This window comes from Myotis myotis, unplaced genomic scaffold, assembly GCF_014108235.1.
Source record: "Myotis myotis isolate mMyoMyo1 unplaced genomic scaffold, mMyoMyo1.p scaffold_m19_p_3, whole genome shotgun sequence".
In the NCBI taxonomy this organism is placed as follows: Eukaryota; Metazoa; Chordata; class Mammalia; order Chiroptera; family Vespertilionidae; genus Myotis; species Myotis myotis.
Window position 1 is genome coordinate 150,153,116 of NW_023416335.1, and position 19,969 is coordinate 150,173,084.

The following is a 19,969-nucleotide window of genomic DNA, read 5'->3' on the forward strand; positions in this document are numbered from 1 at the left end:
GCAAACTTTTTGACTCGAGGGACACAATGGGTTCTTAAACTGGACCGGAGGGCTGGAACAAAAGCATGGATGGAGTGTTTGTGTGAATTAATATAAATTCAAAGTAAACATCATTACATAAAAGGGTACGGTCTTTTTTTTTCAATACTTTTATTCATTTCAAACGGGCCGGATCCGGCCTGTGGGCTGTAGTTTGCCCACGGCTGCCCTAACCACTCCCCTGCCAGCCTGATCAATGCCTAACTGCTTCCCTGACGGCCCAATTGCCCCCAACTGCCCTCCCCTGCATGCCTGGTCCCCCTCAACTGCCTTCCCTCCCCTGCTAGCCTGGTCGCCCCTAACTGCCCTCCCCTGCTGGCCTGATTGCTCACAACTGCCTTCCCCTGCCGGCTCTCTTGTGGTGGCCATCTTATGTCCACATGGGGGTGGCCATCTTGTGCAAGGGCATGATGGTCAATTTGCATATTACCTCTATATTATATAGGATTATTTATGTTTATATGAATGACTGTGTTTTTATATTATCTTAAATTTAAGAAAAAACATATATATATATATATATATATATATATATATATATATATATACCCTAACACACACACACACTCACACACACACACACACACACACACACACACACACACATCTTCTGTGACTGTGAAATAGGCAACTTCTTTCATGAAATTCCATTGCTGACTATGGGTTTTCAATTTTGCTATTTGTTGGTTTCCAATTCCATGTGGTTCTATTTTGTGAAGGCTAACCTCTATTTTGTAAAACTACTGTTTGGAACTCTCTGCTATTCTTTAGACGGCCTCTTATTCTAAAAAATAACTTTGCTTTCTAGCCTATTTTGGCCTGCTTGAATAATGAGGAAGATAAACTTAGCTGTCTGACCTTGTAGGCCAAAGACTAGATACGCCCATACTCTCAATGCCATGCCAGGTGCATTTTTTAATTGGATAGAACTGTGTAGTTTTCAAGGCTACCAGCGAGATACCCACTAAGCACACATAGGGCTGGCTCTTTCATAAAAAGGGAAGTTCTGCTTGTAGCTCTGCTTAGAATTTAAATTCATTTTCTCTAAGCCCACCACGGTGAATAAAGTGTAACTCCAAACTCTCTGAGTGTTGCTTGGTTCTTCTCCGTTTTTTCTGTAACAATTTCAGCCCAGGAGGTTTCCCCTTTCTCAAAGGTGGAATTCTAACAGGAATCTGTGCCCTGGTGAGACATGAAAGAGCCAGGAAGGGTCCCCCTAGCCAGTACTGTTTCCTTTACAGGCTCTTATCCTAATTTTCACCATTTGGAATGGATTCCTTTGTGGAGACCTTAGTATCACAGAATCCTGGAATTTTAAACCTAGAAGGAATATTAAACATCTAATTGAACCATTGTTCTCAGTATGTAGACAGAGAAACAGCTCTGGCCAGGGTTTGCTACACTCTGGGAGTCGTAGAACCAAGCTAGAATGAAGGCTCTCTGAGGGTCAGCTCTGCTGTCTTTCACTGTGTTCCTTCAGTTATTCATTCTTAATTTTTTTTCTTTTACCCATTGATTTTAGAGAGAGGAAGGGAGAGAGAGGAACATCAATTTGTTCTCCACTTATTTATGCATTCACTGGTTGATTTTTGTGTGTACCTCAACCCAAAATTGAACCCACAACCCCAGTGCATGGGGACGATGCTCCAACCCAGCCAGGCCCCTTTATTCCTTCTTTAATTGATGGTATAGCCAGGACTCTTCTGGGAGGAAGTGAGAAAAGCCCAACTTTTCACACTTGAAGAAGAGAAGTAATTTTACTAGCCTCTGGGCACAATAGCGTCCAGTGGCTCAGACAATGTCTTCGGCACCTGCTCTGTCTGCAGGTCTTATCTGTGTTTCCCTCTGTGCTGGCTTCATTCTCAGGCTGTTGTAGGACTTATAGGTTTTGCCTGTGCTTGAACCGATCAGAGGATGGAGAGAAATCAACCGCCCTGGCTTAAATCTCATACCTTCCCTTGACATCAGGGAGTGGATGGCAGAGCCAGCTGAATCTCATGGGCTGAGAGTGAAGGAGAGGAATTTCCTCATAAATAAACAAATAAATAAAATGGAGCACTCCTACCAGAGGAAGTTTAAAAAAAGAAAAAAAGGCTGAGTAGTTTAAAGCAAATATACACACCCAGGGCAGGCTATGTCTGAGACACTGAGCTGAGTGTCTGTCTCTGGTGTAGCATCAGTTGTTCATTCATTTGTTTATCAGATGATTTTTCAAAATGAACATGCGGGCAGGAAGTTGAACCTACAGAGATGGGGTACAGGAGAGCTTCTGTGGGATGTGTAGGGGGACTGTGGGGGGTGGTTTGGAGTCCAGGGCCCTGAGTAGCGGAGGGGAAGTGAAGCCTCAATGAAGGTCAGAGGAATCTCAGAGGATGGGCGAGATCTGGAGCAATGTCATGTGAGAGGCTGCCAGAAAGAATCTATCTGCTCACCCCGTGGAGACTGGGCATCGTTCATTCATTCAAGCATTTCTGGAGGGGCGACTGTGGCCAGCAGCTGTGAAGGCAGCCAAGGATACAAAAGTGGCAAGACAGATCTACCCTCATGATCACCAGGGTCCACATTACACAAAGGTTAATGACAGTTGTGGTCATTGATATCAAGGAGAAGCCCAGGGTATTACAGAAGAATATACACTAGAAGACCTGACCATGTGGAGGTGAGGATGTGGCAGGGAGCAAGGTAGAGAAGGGACCCTAGAAAGCAGAGCATTGAAGCATGAGGGTTGCTAGGGTGGAAGAGGGGCCTGGAGAAGGAAAAGAATTCCAGGCAGAGAGTACTAGAGCCTGGGGAACGTGCTTGAGGCGACAAAGAAGAGAATGGTGCATCCCCAGCTCTCGTGGGAGGGAAGCCAGTGTGGTGGGAGGCCAGAGAGGAAGGCAGGGCAGAGTTAAGCTGGAGAAGGGAGCAGGAGCCAGGCCTTGCCACGTGATTTGTGCCTTAGGAGAGATTTTGATTTTGATGTGAGAGCATGAGGTTTGTCATCAGGTTTTTGTTTGTTTTTTTGTTTTTTTGTAAGAGCACTCTTGCTGCAGTTAGAGGAAGAATTGAAATGGGGGTGGGGGGGGGGGAGACTATACAGACAGAACATTCAAAGTGATAGTGGCTTGGATTGTAAGTAGTGACAGCAGAGATGAAGAGAAAGCAGCTGTGTTCCCGAGGTTTTTGAATTTCCGAGTTTTGTAAAGATGTCTTCTGCAAAAGTTAGACAGGCAGTACAATCGACTTATAGATTTGTGGACATTTCACATTTTCATTAGCTGGTTGAATTGTAGGTTTTATTTTCCATGACAGTATTAAATCGGTTGGGGATTAGGCTGAACATAATTGCTTTATGGCCAAGGGTATCCCATTGTAATAAATAAAAGCTATATATCAGCCTGCCAAGTGCTTGATTTAAGAGTGCAAGGCCACAGGGAACTTTACTGAGCCTACAGATTTGGTGACTAAAGTAAAGAAATGGGGCTTTAAACTCTGGTGACCTCGCAGAATGTTCTGGATCCTACAGCCAGCTTGTTTGCTGCAGTTTTGATAATCCCTTAAATCAGTTAGAGCTCATATTCTCCTGAAATATATTCTTGGATTGATAAATGGGATGAACAGCCATGTTCAGATGCTCTGCAATGCAATGGAAGCGTTCCAGCTGATGGGGGCCGAGACCCAGACTGAGGGCACTGTTATTACTGTGGTCCCTGAAAACCGGCTTTAGAAAACCAAAGCCTTCCTTAGTGGAAGCTACGATTAAATGTGCTAGGGATGTGCACCCAAGAGAAAGGTGATACTGAGCAGCAATTGCATAGTCTCTAGATGTTCATTAGTCTAAAGGTGAGAGCGTGGAAATAAAGTTGGGGGACCTGAGACTACATTATGGCTCTAGCTCTGTCTCCGAAAGCCAGTCGCTTATACTCTCTGAGCCTCAGTTAACCTACCAGTAAATATAATAATGATAATAATAATAATAATAATAATGCCTGCCATATTATCCAGGCCAGCACTGAAAATGAAAAGAAATGATATTCATGAAAGTGCTTTGTAAGCAAAAATATGAAGATGCAACAAGAATTATCATTATTTGCTCCATCCAGGCAGTCTAAATTGTGCCATGGTAAGAAACAGCAACATCTCAGTGCCTTAAAACAAGTTTCTTTTTTGCCCCTGCGACGTCCACTGCCCGATTAGCAACTCTCAGGGCATCTGCCTTTTATTCATGTTGATGGAGTAGGAGTCTTTATGGAGCCTTGCTCACCTGGATCTCACCTCACTGACTGGTTATTCAGGGGCCCTGCTGACTGAACCATTGTGACACACACCTGTTGTTTCTCCCCTCTTCTGTGTCCATTTTCCCTTCTGCAAGACCACTTGTAGTTTTCATTGGGACAGCACCCATTCCCCTCCCCCCCCGCCCCCCGCCAGACACTTACAGAGGGCCCCCATTCTTGACTGGCTCTGGGGATAGATATGTAACCCACATCTGGCCAGTGTTTCTCCCCCCACATCCACCCCCAACCCCCTGGTCAAAATCACTGGTAGAATGAGTGGCTGTGATCTAGGTTGGCCCAACAATATCCAACCCCAATATTTTGTTGGAACTATTAAAAAAAAGGTATATTTCTGCAGAGGTTGTGAGACCAAAAGGATACATGTCTGGGACTTCTAGCAGTTGCCTTGCTACCACCAGAGGGGAACCTATCTGACGATGAACCCAAAGAGCCAACCTCTTTTTCTTTCTTCTTTCTTTCTTTCTTTCTTTCTTTCTTCTTTCTTTCTTTCTTTCTTTCTTCTTCTTCCTTCTTCCTTCCTTCCTTCCTTCCTTCCTTCCTTCCTTTTCTTTCTTTCTTTCTTTCTTTCTTTCTTTCTTTCTTTCTTTCTTTCTTTCTTCTTTCTTTTTTTCTTTCTTCCTTTCCCTTCCCTCCCTTCCCTTCTTCTTATTCTTCTTTTTTTTTTCTTTTTTTTGGAGTAAGCCACTCAAACTGGATGTATGTCCCTTGTGGTTAAACGAGCCCTGGATAATATAGTCACACATCCTATATAATAAAGAGCTAATATGCAAGTGGTCATCATGCCCCTTTGCCCTCGCGCCCTCACACCCTTGCGCCAAACTGCTCAGATACTCAACACTGGGGAGAGAGGAATGGGGACCAGCCAGGCACAAATGAGCTCACAAGAGAGGAATGGGGACCAGCCAGGCTGCGGCCTGGGAGAGGAATAAGCTGCCTGCCCCACAGTCCTGGGTGCCAGCAGCTGTGCCTGCGCCTGTGCCTGTGGCCCTGGAGAGGGACAAGCCAGCCACTCCGTGGGCCTGGGCACCTGTGGCTGTGGCCCGGGTGAAGCTGCCTGCCCACAGTCCCCTGTGGCTGCAGCCAGCCTGGGTGAAGCTGGCCCGGGTCCCGGGTGCCTGCAACCAGCCAGAGGAGGGAATCCTGGGTCTTGGGTGCGGGGCGAGGCAGAGGCAGTTAGGGGCAATCAGACCAGTAGGGGAGCATTTAGGGGTGATCAGGCAGGCAGAGGTGTTTAGGGGCAATCAGGCAGGCAGGCAAGCAGTTAGGAGCCAGTGGTCCTGGATTGTGAGAGGTGGTTGGACATCCCCCTAGAGGTTCCGGATTGGAGAGAGGGTACAGGCTGGGCTGAGGGATCCCCCCCCTCCCCCCCATGCACAAATTTCGTGCACTGGGCCTCTAGTCTCCAATAGAAGTGTTGCCAGCCTGGTCAAGGACCTGGCAGTGCAGGTGAAGACAGGCATGTAGCCCCTTCACTCCAGTTCTAATCAGTCATCAGGGAAAATCGAAGACATGAGAAATCTGTCTCTTGTTTATTCTCCCTTTCTAGTATTCTACTAAGTGGTCCATCATTCTTTGTCCAAGAAGACTAGCATCCTTAGGCTACTTAAGGAAACCTAAGGGGTTATACTAGTAGAATTAAGTGGACAAGACCTGGGCAGGAGAGGACAACAGGCGGACTACAGAATGCTAATGAGATGAGGTGCACAGACTGGCTGCAGAAGTGTGTTTAGTTTAGCTCCATTAGGCAGGTGGGCGGCAGGTGGAGGCTGGAATCTGAAGGAAAGGCAGGAGCTGGGTGCTGAGCCAGGAGGAGTAAGGCCACCAAGAGGTCCTCAACTCCAACACTGTGATGCTTTCAAACAAGGCCAAAGTCAGGAGGAGCCTGGAGCATCTGGGCGAGGGCTGGACTGAATGGCAGAGAGTGTCCCCACCAGCAAATAAAGCCGGGGGACATCTGGGGCCCCCTATGACTGTCACTGGAATAGAAGCGATTGCATTTTGCTAATTTTTCAGGGGCAGGCTTCTTTTAGTAAAAGAATCCACTGAGCTCAAACATTGCAAGCCACAGTGTGGAAAAGAGTCTATACATATAGTAATGATTTTCATGCATGGAATGTACAACTAAAGTGGTGTCTGAAATCCTCATATCTTTTGACCGCAATCTGTGGATATCCTCGTGTGGCAAATAATGATAGAAAACATACACTGACATATTTAATCCTCCTCACAACACCACTTTTAGGTAGTTGCTGTTATTTCTATTTGAAAATGAAAAAAAAGTGATCTCAGAACTATTATGTGACTTGCCCATGGGCCCCCAGCCAATTAGTGACAAAGCCAGGATGCAAGCCCAGGTAGTCTAGTTTCGGAGCCCACACCTTTTACAACAAATGGTATCATGGGAGGTCTTTCCCAGTGTCCCTGGACTTTGAACAGTAATTGTTCAAGGATGGCCTTACCTAACTTTAAGAACTACACTTGTTCAGTAAAAAGTAATCATGTATAGCCCTAGCCAGTTTGGCTCAGTGGATAGAGCGCTGGCCTAAGGACTGAAGGGTCCTGGGTTTGATTCCTGGGTTTGATTGTGGTCAAGGGCACATGTACTTCAGTTGCAGGCTCAATCCCTGGCCCTGGTCAGGGTGCATGCAAGAGGCAACCAATTGATGTGTCTCTCACATCAATGTTTTTCTCTGTCTCTCCCCATCCCTTCCTCTCTCTCTAAAAATCAATAGAAAAATATTGGATTAACAAGTCATCATCCTATCTAATAAAGAGGGAATATGCTAATTGACTGTCACACCCTCAAAGATGGCAGCTCCCATAGCCAATAAGGAGGGGACATGCTAATTTGCTATCACGCCCTCACAGATGGCAGTGCCCACAGCCAATAAGGAGAGAACATGCTAATTTGCTGTCACGCCCTCAAAGATGGCAGTGCCCACAGCCACAAGATGGTGGCGCCCAGTCCCCTCAGCCCCACTGGGGTGCCTGCCTCCGGAGTCCCCCAGTCCCCTCAGCCCCCCAGCCCCCCAGGGCCGCCCGAGGCTCAGGTAACCAGGGCCGGCTAAGGCTTGTGCTGCAGGCAGTGGCAGGAGCAGAGGTGTAATGGGGTGTCGCCTTCCCCTGATCCCCGACTATGAGAGGGGGCAGGCCAGGATGAGGGACCCCCCTCCAGTGCATGAATTTTCATGCACCTGGCCTCTAGTATGTAGATAAATACACTTAATATAAAGCACATTCCTTCTGCCCTCTTGTCTATTCTCCTTCTTTCTTTCACTTTCCTGAAGTTTCATTCCCTAATCTATAGTCTGAATTTGCATCATGTCTCACCGACTGGAATGTTATTCTTTAGTTCTGGTTTTATTACTGTCCATACTCCTAGACCACTTAGCATTCCTCAATTCACAAGAGTCAAGTGCCCCTAGCCCTACTGAAAAGCCATCACTCATATGAAATGCTACGTAGGCTGCGACTCACTGCCCATGCAGCCCCAGGTTCCCCTGATGGCAATGCTAACGCCCTTTAGTGGGAGGGCCTGCAATTCCTCCCCGGTACTTGCAGAGAGTTGGGGGTGCCTCCAACCACTCAGTAAGGTTCTATTTACACAGCTCTCCCTGGGGTCCGCCTCCCTCCTGAGAAGTTTGGCTCTTTGTGGGCAGGGATGAGGTCTCAACTTTTATTGCCCCAAACAATATCCTGTACAAACTAGAGGCCCCACTGCTATTTGAACTTAGGTTTAAACTTAAAAGATTTCTTCACATAGTGACTTTTGTAAGCGTACTGCTTGTGTGAAAGCACTAGTTTAATTTTTCTAGAAGAAAAAACCTAATTCAGAGATCATTCAGTGAGTAGCTGACTCCAAAATGTGCTAAAACTTTTATCCTATTCACCAACATATCCTATTCTGAACATACCCCTTTTTATTCTTTTTTTTTTTCAACCCAAAGATTCCCTCTTGGTTTACTTTCATTTTCAGGAAGTAATTTCTTCTTATGTGCTTTTCTGTATTAATAAAAATGAAAAGACTAGATGCGGGTTCTATTAAATGCATTTGGCCTGTCTCCCTCTTACAGACTGAACTAATGATCCACCACAGCAGGAAATGGCTTTTCCTCCTCTGAATTCTTGAAACTTGTTGCATAAGCAATATAGTTGGTTCTTTTCGAATGCTGCCTGTTATTTCTACACTTGCATAATTTCCTCCAAGGAGACAATCTTTTGAAGGGCCTCTTGGTCTAGAGCTCAGCACAAAGCAGGCACTCACAAAATATTGGCTGTGAAAACAAGCGAAGGAGTGGAGTAAAACCTGAGGATAGATTTCCTGACAGGAGATGTTTTAATATGGGCAAGTCCTTCCTAAGAAGCTAAATGCAGAAGTTTTCGTGACAATGGTAGCAGCACCAACCAGAAGATTTTAGCCTTTTGAGAATCCGGGATTTATTCATCCATCATCAGCAATCGAGATGTCAAAGTGATTTGGAACGTGGTGGACTAATTCTGCCCCTGCTTATAGTATTTATGAAATGAAAGACTCCTATGTAGTAGTGACTTTCATTCCTTATTCTTTTCTCCAAATTGTTGGGTATCTCTGCAAATGTTACTTGAAAGATAACTGGTATGCCAGTTACTTCGCTGACAGTTTGTCAATGCCAGCCTTCACTAGAAATTCTCTAGTTTTAAACTATTCTTTCTCGGCATTTCTTCAAAGGTGACGCCATCTTTGTAGAATGAAAGGTCAGGCCACGAAAGATGATTTCAGGGCAGCCGATGGAAGAAGTATGCTACTTTAAAGGTTTGTGTCAATGTGTGTAGAAGTCTGGACGCACAATATGCAGAAGGGCGACAGGACGACTTTCAAAGGGACTGCCTCTCTCCTTGACCCATTTTGACTAAACTTGACTTAATGGAGTTATGACAAAGAGTAGGAACCAAAACACATGGGGATCACAGAGGCTGTTATGTTTATTGTGCAGAACAGACAGTGATAATCCACTAGAGAAATATTTCCAACAAGCAAGCGATTCAAAGTACAATCATAGACAGCAACTCTACATGAAGAACAGAGAATAAAGCTAGAAGACACTCAAAGGAACAGGGAGAAAGTCAACTGCAGTTCAACGTCTTGATACTTTTCTCCTGCAAACATGCAGAAATGGTAGAAAAGTTAAGTGTCCAGTCTTACTTAGCCGAGACCAACAACAGCGAAGAACAGTCCTATAAAATTTATCTCCCACAAAAATAAACTATATATATAAAAATTTTATGATGTTCTTACTGTTCCATTGGCCACAAGCTTTTTTTCTTTTCTTTTCAGTATGAAAAATGAGGTATACTGGGGCTTAAGAGGTAGTCGTGTGTTTTGATTGTACAACATAGAGGAAATAAAAGAGTAACTTCATCAGAGATGGAAATTGCTCGGTTTCCGAGTTTGGCCAACATGAGCAACTGTGTCAGTTTTACGAGCTGGCCAATGAGGTTTCAGAAAGGCCCAACCAAAGACATGGGACTGTTATTTTTATGAGCCACTGTTTATTTGCTTATTTAATGCACAGTTAACAGTGATGTTGAGTTTCCATTCTCTCCATAGCTCCTCTGGTGATTCACAACAGTGAGCCATCTGCCAGTCCAAGAGAGGTATGCGGTCTTTGAAGCTACCTCCCTGAAGCGGCTGGAAGAGAGATGGTTTTGAGTTTCACTTGGCTTCAGAACTAAAAGCCACACTGACACATGCCCTCATGAGAAACTACCTCCTGGCCCAGTTGATAATACCATGTTAAAAAGTCAGCACACGCACTAGGAGAGAAAAGAATAAAACTCTACATAAGAAGCGCTTCAAATAAATCTGGTTGAGACATATTACAAAAATCACATTTGTGTAAAGTACATGAAAATCTTTGTCAAGCATTTTCTCATATTCAACTAATCTTAAAAACACACATTTCTGATTGCATCGCAAAGGCCCAAGCTTGTTGCCTCTCACCTACAAAGCTTCAAGTTTCTTTGAAGGTTGGCTTTCTTTTATTTATTTATTTGCAAAAGTATGTAAAAATGTGTTCCTCTCTAGCAAATGTTTTTTACAAAAATAGCTTTGACTAGGGATAGCTGCAGTCTGAACTATGTCAAACGTTGGCAAAAATGAAGGCTGCAAGTAACAAGTTCATTCCTTTTGAAGTCTGGAGGTAGGTCTTTGCAAGTCAATTAGTCCATTTCCTTAAACAATTCATCTGAGGTACAAACTCGGAGGGTGATATTTAAACATTACAGTCAAATTCTGTGTGCTGTGTAGTGCGATTGAGGAGAATGATCCTTAAGAACCTAGGAGCGACTTGGTTAAAAAAACAAAACAAAACAAAAAAACAACAACTATTCAAGTTAATGTAGAAATCTAGCAGAGAAGCTGAAACAAGTATTTGCAAAATTTTAATTAAAAAAAAAACCACCATAGAAAAATACAAAGCCATGCTGAAACACATAAGGAGACTGCTTCATTAACTGTGGGTTAAGTGTACAAAAAGAACCGCGGTTAGCATCACCTACCCATTAAATTTGTCTTTCTTTCTTGCATTGTTTGTGTATAGCAGCATGTAAAAAGTACTAGACTGTAAATTAAGTGTAACATTCAGAGGTAGTATTGAGTAGTGGGGATATATTGCATCTCTGGCTAAAAGTGCAGTTTGAATGAAGAGACGGTGAACTGAAGCCAAAGAGAAGCACCTCAGTCGACCATCCTATGTCAAAACGCGTTACCTGAAGTAACACATAAGCTTAGTTTGAGGTAAGTGGTATTTAGGTCTTTCACGGAAACTGATACACAATGAAAAGAGGCAGAGAGAGACATTGCTTTTTTTGTTTGCCTTTTTAAAGTTGTAGCATAACTATAGCAAAAGAATTTTAGATTTCGCTCCTACCTCATAATTCAGGTGAGTTCATCATGCATTATTGTTGTACCTTTTCATTAAATTACAAAGATGAGGATTTTACCAATCTAGGTTCCTTCCACGCTTGGAGGCTGACACGTGTGATGTATTTCTGAATGGCATCTGGCTCTGTGGGAAGTAGATCCGACCTGGATGAGTGTTTCTCCTGACAGAGTGTGACAGGGCCAATGGGTTCCCCTACTGCTTGTGTGACAGCCATAAATCTGGGAGTTGGCAACCCTCGTGTGCTTACTTCCCCTTTTGAAAAAAATGAGCGGAATCTTTTCTTGTCTGTTAGCTGAATGAAAGGACACATCAGCATTTCGTCTGGTTTAGAAATAAAAGAGTAAAAAAAAAAAAAAAAACAACATCAAGTAAGTGTCTACAAGATTATACGAAAAGAAGAGAAGTCGTATCTATTCCTATCTTTGGTTCTAAACAGAAGCCTCACTACGCGAGCGGGTTGGGTGGCGTTGGGGGCTACAGTGTCACACACTGCGCCTTTCCTACGTGAATGCCCAGTGTCACGGCTGTGACATGATTCTTGTCTGTGTGCAGTGCAGTGATTGACTAAACCTGATTCAGAGCTTTTCTCACCCACCCACTCCTGCTTATCAGATCAACGAACTATTAGTAGGCTAAGAGAAAAGAAAACAGTAATTAAAAGTTGCATTGTTAAATGGTGTCCCCTGTGTTTACAGCAGTTTTTCACTAAACCTGGGACTGTGAAGGGATTACAAAGAAGGTGATTAATATAGTCCTTTTTAAGGTTATGTGATTTCTCCCCCCCCGAGCCCCACCCCTCCCCCCCCACCCTGCCCACCCCAGATGAAAGTGGAAAGACCATGGCAACAGAAAGTAAGTGGTCACTGCAGTGTCTTCTCCCTTCAAAAGATCCAACTGCTGCTGAGGTAGAAATCAAACGTGGGCGCCCCCTAATCCTCTTCTGCAGACTCTTGTGAGGATGTCTCTTCAGTCTCCTCCTGGAACACACAAAGGCCACAAGCATTAGATCGCGTGGGCTGCGCTTACACAGTTCAGAGGGGGCCTGTGCCCACAGCACACTGTGCTCGCTTCAATAGAGGACGGGGATGATTGGCAGGCCCCGCATCCCCAGGGCTTCTAAATTGGTAACTGAGGAATAAAGGTGTTGTTTTCCCCCAGAGCAGCCAGGAGCCCCCGCTGACTTAAGGCCTGATATCAAGGTGGCTGGCCAGCAAATTCAATTGCTTGCAGTCCAGAGAATGTGAGGCCAGTGGAAGTTTCCTCACCAATTAGGGTAAGAAAGAAATGGGTGACTTTTTCCCCGCAGCATGCCACTCATCAGTTTTAAAAACCAGCGTGCAAGCAAGAAAAACAGAGTCCAGGAGACCCTTACTTAGGCATAAATAAAGGTGTCCTTCAGATATTGGTAATAAGAGCTGATGCTCTTATGGTGACTACTAGATGCTTTTAGGGACTATCTGCTATTATTCCCATTGTACAGGTGAGAAAATCAAGGCAACAGACCCAGAGTTACATGGTGAGTAGGGCCAGGAGTAGAGCTGTCAGATGGGCGGCGGAACCTGTATGTGAGCCCGAAGCATCCGCGACCAAGCAGTGGTCGCGTGAGTGAAGGAGGGGGCCTGAGTGCAGGCTGCAGGAGCTGCCTCCTCCCGTCCTCTCTAAATGGGGTTCCTCAGTCTCATATGCATGAAAGTACATTTTAAGACAATGACCAACACTTGGCATTACTGCTCATTCTCAATGCTAAGTCCACATCAATCAAACATTTAATGCTGGGCTGGCCAAACAGAGAAAATCTAATCTATATGTTTTTGCAGAGCTTCGTCTTCATATAAATCTAATTCCTCCTTCTCTTTCCTTTTTTTCTAATTCCTTGTGGTTCTGGAATTTGTTGGAGTTTTTGCAAGCCAGCTCGAGCCACACAGTCCTCTTTCCTTTTGCTTATTTTACAAATGTGCAGTACCTCTCAGGACATGGGTGGTAAAGCGGAGACAATAAACATTTCTGATAAAAGCGTCGTTAGCGAAAGGATGATTTTTATCAAATGCTGCACACTGTCTCCTACGACAGCATGTGAAAAAGATCCGGGAGAAGAGGTAAACATTTACCCCGGCCGCTAACCAAGCCCCTTTAAGAATGGCCGGCTTAAAACAGCTTCTAGCAGTCTTCATACTTTAATAGATTTGATTTTCCACATGGCTTCATTTTGTCTGGGTGGCTAACTGACACAATTTATACCTCTCTTCCTTCCCCAGGTCACCACAGCACACCATTCAGTAACGCATGCCTTAGAGCTTGTCTGCATTATATGACCAAACCCCCATTCATTAGTGTTTGAAACACTTCAGCTGTGAAGGGGCTCCTAACTGCTACCAGGTGTGACGCTTCTGCGTAAAAGCAGCAAACGGGAGGAAGAGAGCCCACGTGAGCGGGCACTCACTCACATGGACGCGCGCACACACACACATGCACGCACACATACACACATGCACGCACACACGTGTGCACACACATGCATGCACACGTGCTCATGCACACACACACGCGCGCGCACACACACACATACGCGCACACACACACTCACGAACTCCATCCTGGGCTTTAATCACAGGCCACTGCTTACTGCAAACCTTTTGCAAACTGTTTCAAACATTCTTCCCCCCCAAGATGGAGAGAGCTGTAAATCCTGGGACCAAACACACCTACCAATGAATGGGTTACAGCTTAGAAAATATAACCACGGCAGTATCAAGTCACGAGATTTCACACCCGTTTTGTTTAGTCTGCTTCGGGTTATGTGGGAAATGTGGAACGTGTGAAGCTACCTCCCCTCTGCTCCCAACCCCCGAACTTCGGGCTTCACCCTCCTCAGCAGCATGATTCTACCTCTTGATAGGCAACGGGCCACGACCCCAGGATTCTCTATGGAGTCCTGGCCACAGAGGAGGAGATAGCCTGACCAAAGCCACGGACAGACGAAAGAGAGGCCGAGGTTCAGCTGCCCGTGACCTTCTCTTTTCACTTAGTATTTAAACCCCAGAAAGTCACTAAGCTGTTTGGCAGATATACCCTTCACCCGGCCCCGACCCGCGGTGTGGAGTGAGGGTGTTACTCTGAAACAGGCCATCGCATAAGAGCTGGCAGGTATTACTTTATTCCTTCTTCTCCTGGTTAATTAATTAATAGGACTCAGTAAGGCTGGAAACCCTCCTCCTGGATCTAACGGTAATGACTCCATTTCCTGGTGTTTCTAGTCTACCTGGAAACCTCTTTTAAATCCGGAAGAAAACAGAATTTTTCAGGCCATGAATTCACAGAGACCTCGGGGCAGATGGAATGTGATCGGCTGTTCAGAACATTTCCAGAAACTTTGTTTAATTTGAGCTCTTGAAGCTCCTGCTATGCAAGTAGTTTATTCAAACCCCTTAGACAGAACTCAGCTAAAAAGGATGGTCCCTCGTACTACTTCAGTTCTTAACACAACACAACGGTTCTTTTACTAAAGTATCTTTCCACTGACCTTGAAATGCTTCTACTTGGAGCTGTTGGTTACAGCACTGGGTCCATAACTGGATCTCAAGGGCGGGAGCTCACACTCCATTAAACTTTTGGAAGCAGTGTGGCTCTCACATGCTCAAAGCAATGGTTTTCTCCATCAGCTACGTAGCGGAGAGCTCTCTCTCTTCTTCGCGTAGCTCTGACGGCCACTCTCCACAGGACAGCCTGGCTGCCTCGAGGATGATGTGGGCAGGGCGCATGGCACTCACCTCTATAAACCTCACCTTTCCAGGGACTTGGTTGCTGTGACCAAAGTGTGCATGTGGTTGAGAGAAGAAAAATCCTCCCTGTCAGGAAGAAAATTGAAAACCCACTCTCAGCCGCCCTGTGTCCTGGCCAGGCAGACTTCCCAGAAGGCTCTTCTGTCCCCAAGGAATCTTATTTCCATAGCAGAGCAGCTACTAGGGCTCCTCAGACCCATCCCTCTTCATTAACGTAGAAGTAACATAACATACAAGCAACTTCTTGTAGACATAGCTTGAGATATGTATTGACACTGCTTCATATTTGCCACATAAGCCAAAGGGCTTTTCAGTTTGTGTAGCCCCGCAAGAGCAGCTCTGAGGCAATAAGGAGAAATACTGTAGCCAAAAATCTTATACATTTCAAGAGGGGCTTGTCGGGGACGTGGGAAGGCCAAATAGCAGCATTCAGGTCAAGAAGGCTCAGTCCACCCTGCCTGGTTTGACTCAGTGGATAGAGCATTGGACTGCGAACTGGAAGGTCCCAGGTTCGATTCCGGTCAAGGGCACATGCTCAGGTTGTGGGCTTGATCCCCAGTAGGGGGCGTGCAGGAAGTAACCGAGCAATGATTCTCTCTCATCATTGATGTTTCTAGTTCTCTCCCCCTCTCCCTTCCTCTCTGAAATCAATAAAAACATATTTAAAAAAAGAAAGAAGGCTCAGTCCTGGAATGGCGCTTCTGGAATGGAGGCTAAAAGGACTTTTCAAAATGGAAGTGCACTGTGACATTTTTATGAGCACCAGCCACCAAGGGCTTTAAATACTGAACTGCTGGCCACCATTCACGCACTTATTTCACAAAGACAACTGAGGCTGCACCATACCGGGCCGAAACATGGGAATTTTTTGGCACAAAGCTGATGAGCGGGAAAGGAAAGTGGGCAGAGTTGGAAAACTATATTTTTATTATGACTATTGGAAAATTGCACTCATTTGCCTTAGTTTTCTTTTGCAAATGGGGGGAAAAAGGAATTTAATAAATGTAACTCTTTCATTGCTTTGGTTAAGTTTAGGAAAGAACCCACTACATCCTAGAAATACGGTATGCACCTAATCTTAATTCTTTTTAATATGGTTTGCACCTATCTTCATTAATTTTAATTAACTTATGGCATTCGTTCTTTTTAATGCCACAGAATGTGCGTGGTGGCATATACCTTTGGTTATGCTCCCACTGATTGATCCCGAGGAGGAAGACAGCCCAATATCCAATCCCATCGCCTAATGCTTGATGGAATTTTAAGATGTCTTAAGAGTTGAATCCTAGATCTCACCACAGAGCCATGGGTAGGGGTGGAGCTGAGGAAAGCTCAGTATCTGGGTTTAATTTTCATGTGCAGACTAAATAGCAGGTCTGCAGTGGGAGGCCACTGAACCCTAAATAGAATCACGAAATGGAAATAGCCTGCCTGCAAACTTGAGGAGTTGTGTCACCAGGATGTCCCTCTTTGTGTGTAGTAAGGAGTCTGTGTTGGCTTCAATCAATCCGTCTATTTTTCCCCATTGATTGCAAAGAATTCTGCAATGTTTACTATAAGATGTTGCAGGATAAAAACACAAGATTTTTAATTTAAGTTACCTTGCAAAAAACCCCCCCAAACCCTACAAATATCTGATAATTTAGAAATGGTTTCATGACATCCTCCTTTTGTTATCTTAATATGTTTAATTCCTTAAGGACTTGGAATGACACCTTTAAGATATTTTCATGTCCACGACTATCTTGAGCCAGTCCTGCCAGAGCAGAAATAATGGGCTCTCCTTGTCGGCAGCAATGACCAGAAACCAACCACCATTCCATCTCGACCCACCAGACCACAAAGCTGAGTGTTTCTATTTCTCTGTCAGATATTTTAACTTCCAATGGATTGGGACTGTTTGACTTAATGGGAAGTGATTACTTCCTCCAACTAGGAAAACTTTATATTAGGTTTATAAAAAATACATTAAACGGAACATATATAAACCATAGGATCTGGCAACTGATTCTGGTGGAAAGGTTAGGAAGCAAATCTGTTTTGCAAAAGGAGACATAAGAAGTTGGGATGTTTATGGCAGCTGTCTCCCATCTTTTTTCTACTGTAGCTTTATGTATATAAAAATATAGAAGTATCAGGACTTCCTTGCATGTGTTACCATCAGCTTAATGCAGTCAGTTCAAAGGTCTTATTGGGGGATGGTTAAAAAAGAAGGTTGGTCCTAGATGTCACTGACCATAGCACCAACCTTGGAATGAACGGGTTGTCTAACCTGTCTTATTCCCATTATGTCATACTAGTAGGGATAATTAATACCCATCTACTTGCCACTCAAGGTGGGAGGAAAAAATGTGACAACCAAAAGGGAAAATTTTGAAGGAAAAAATAAAAGTAAAAATCTTGTAAGACTATAGTGGGGAACTATGATTATTAATTACAGCTATTCATCCTGTTTTATTTCTTTACCTGTGATCCAAATAATAGATTTTCTTGAGAAAGAAAAACAAATGTAAGACATCTTAAGTTTCTAAAATGCACTTCTGTCTGTCTCCTTTGCCCTTAATCAGAGTTCCATCACTGGAAATATGGCAAACAGAGGCCACAGATCCCTAGAATACTGCAAAGTCCTTTCCTGGGAGGAAGGAATATATAAAAATGCCTCCAGAAGGGAGTCACATTTTTTTTTTTTCAGAGAGGAAAATCATTTTATGTTTAAACTGATTGCAAGTTTCAGGATCCTGTAAACCGTGATTTCTGAGGATCATGAGCTTGATCAACTTTCTATTTTTAAATTATTTTATATATTTTCATTGATTTCAGAGAGGAAGAGAGAGATAGAAACATCAACGATGAGAAGGAATCATTGATCGGCTGCCTCCTGCATGCCCCCTACTGGGGATCGAGCCGGCAACCTGAGCATGTGCCCTTGACTGGAATCGAACCCGGGACCCATCAAGTCTGCAGGCCGACGCTCTATCTCCTGAGCCAAACCAGCTAGGGCAGCTTGATCAACTTTCCATGCCAGTTCTAATTCTCATTGAAGGAACCTCACATATAAAAAAATAACTAAAGATATAGCAGAAGGATTTTTGCATGAAGGAAGCACTCAGAAGGAGGAAATTTATTTCAACAGTTCCCAAACTGTTGAGGAATATTCTTGTTTTTGTGCAAAGTACTTTTAAAAAATGGTTGTGGTGAAGGCTGCTTAATGGTTATATTCCAGGTGTGTTTACTGATGAATAGACTAGAAGAAACCTTTTTTGTTTTCTATGTGTATAAAACTTTGCATAACTTGTATTGGTTGCCAGGGAACAGAAAATTTCTGGATTTTAACCATGACTACACCAATCATTTGTCATTATCCTAGGACTTTTGAGTAAGATTATGAAAATATCAGTAACAATAGTAAGTCAACAAGTAATTATTTAATGGACATCTGCGTGTCCAGCAAACATTTCCTGAATGTAAAGGAAGTACCTTGGATAAAGCAACATATTTGTATTAAAAAATTAAGGATTACAATTATTTATATTAATTTGGGTCAGCAAGTTTTGCTAATAATAAGGAAGCTCACATATTTAATAAATATGTTGCTTTATATCCAACTCACATCAGAATGCAGAGAAAAAGCAGGCAGTCATTGGCATTTTATTTCCAGTCTAACACACAGACTTCACCACACCGTTAAAAACAATTACACTTTTAAAAACTCTATGAAATCTGTCAAGTCCAGAAACACTAAATTTTTCCTTTTGGAGTTTTATATATTTCCCCAAATTGGGTGATATTCTCTCACTTCTGTTAGAAGTTTATGTCATCTCTATAAGACATTCCCTGCCCACACACCGCTAGATTCATCTTGCCAATGTTCCTGTTACCACTGTGAGCTAATTACTCCATATGTTTACAGTTAATAATCATGTTGATATGTTTCCTCTGCCCTACCCTGTGCTGTTATGTCCTGGAGCTACTTTATTGTAGGGTTAAACGTTGGTTTCTACTTTGCTCTCTCCCTTTCCCTTGACCTTTGCAATGCCAGAGGTCAGAGGTGAAATAAAACAGTATTTCCTATACAGCAAAACAGTGCCACTCAGGGTGGACTTTGATATAATTCTTCATGTTTTACCAGTTGGTACCAAACATTTACTGGCCCACAAAATGTTTTACCAGCTTGAAAGAGCCTAAGTAGGAAAATAAATCAGTGTTCTTTATGACTTAGGCAATGTAAATCACTAGGCTTCCCGAGTGAGCACAAGACGGACTATTTGCAAGTCTGATTTATTATGAACTATTTATTGCATTGGCCAAGGTGCCATGCAAAAGATGAGTGTTAGCGTGAGAATGCTCACCCCTCTTTCTCCCGCCTCCCTCTTCCTCAGCATGTCTAGACTAAAAGCCCCCAGTAAAAATGCCTTCTTTGAGAACACGATGCTGACTGCAATTCATCAACTTGCTTGTCCCCAAATGAAATCTCTCATTTTGCTCCAAACAATGTTTAGGTTGTCTGAAATATAAACATCCTTAAAACTGCCCTTGAAGTCTCTGTAAAAACATTCAACTTTTTTTTTTTTTTTTGAAGGGGAGAAAAAATACAACAAAAACCCCTCCTGATAACCAAGGCTTACAGAGGTTTCTCCTCCCTGATACACACCGCCCGCAGGAGATGTTATTTGCAGGTAAAAACTCTTATTTTGAAACAGATAGCTTTGTTTCCAATCTTTCAGAAACAGAACACTTGCCAATTCTCTCACTGGGAAGGGGAAAGGGAATGGGTTTATACCTGTCTTAATTGCTAGAGGTGTAGCTTGCCAGGGCTGTCCAACAATGAGGAAATTGGGTGGAAAGGAAGGATAACTGTTGGGATTTTAAAAACCTGTTTTTATCCTGTGGGTAGGGCTCTGGTGAGGAAAAAAAAATCTGAATAACATATAGGGATTCACTTCCAAAC

The 19,969-nt window shown here is 43.7% G+C and overlaps 1 protein-coding gene across 3 annotated transcripts in view; it reads right to left on the bottom strand.

The window, feature by feature from the left end:
• Positions 1–12,064: 12,064 nt before the first annotated feature.
• Positions 12,065–19,969, bottom strand: part of HMGA2 (high mobility group AT-hook 2) — a 140,283-nt gene continuing 132,378 nt past the window's right edge. The window contains exons 5-6 of one of the 3 annotated variants that reach the window (XM_036296997.1): positions 15,010–15,087; positions 12,065–12,219 (exon numbers count right to left, since the gene is read on the bottom strand). In XM_036296997.1, the coding sequence (XP_036152890.1) occupies positions 12,172–12,219; positions 15,010–15,087 (126 nt within the window). In that variant the 3' untranslated portion in view covers positions 12,065–12,171. The remainder of the gene's footprint in view (positions 12,220–15,009; positions 15,088–19,969) is intronic. The other 2 variants (XM_036296998.1, XM_036296999.1) reach the window with 2 other exon arrangements.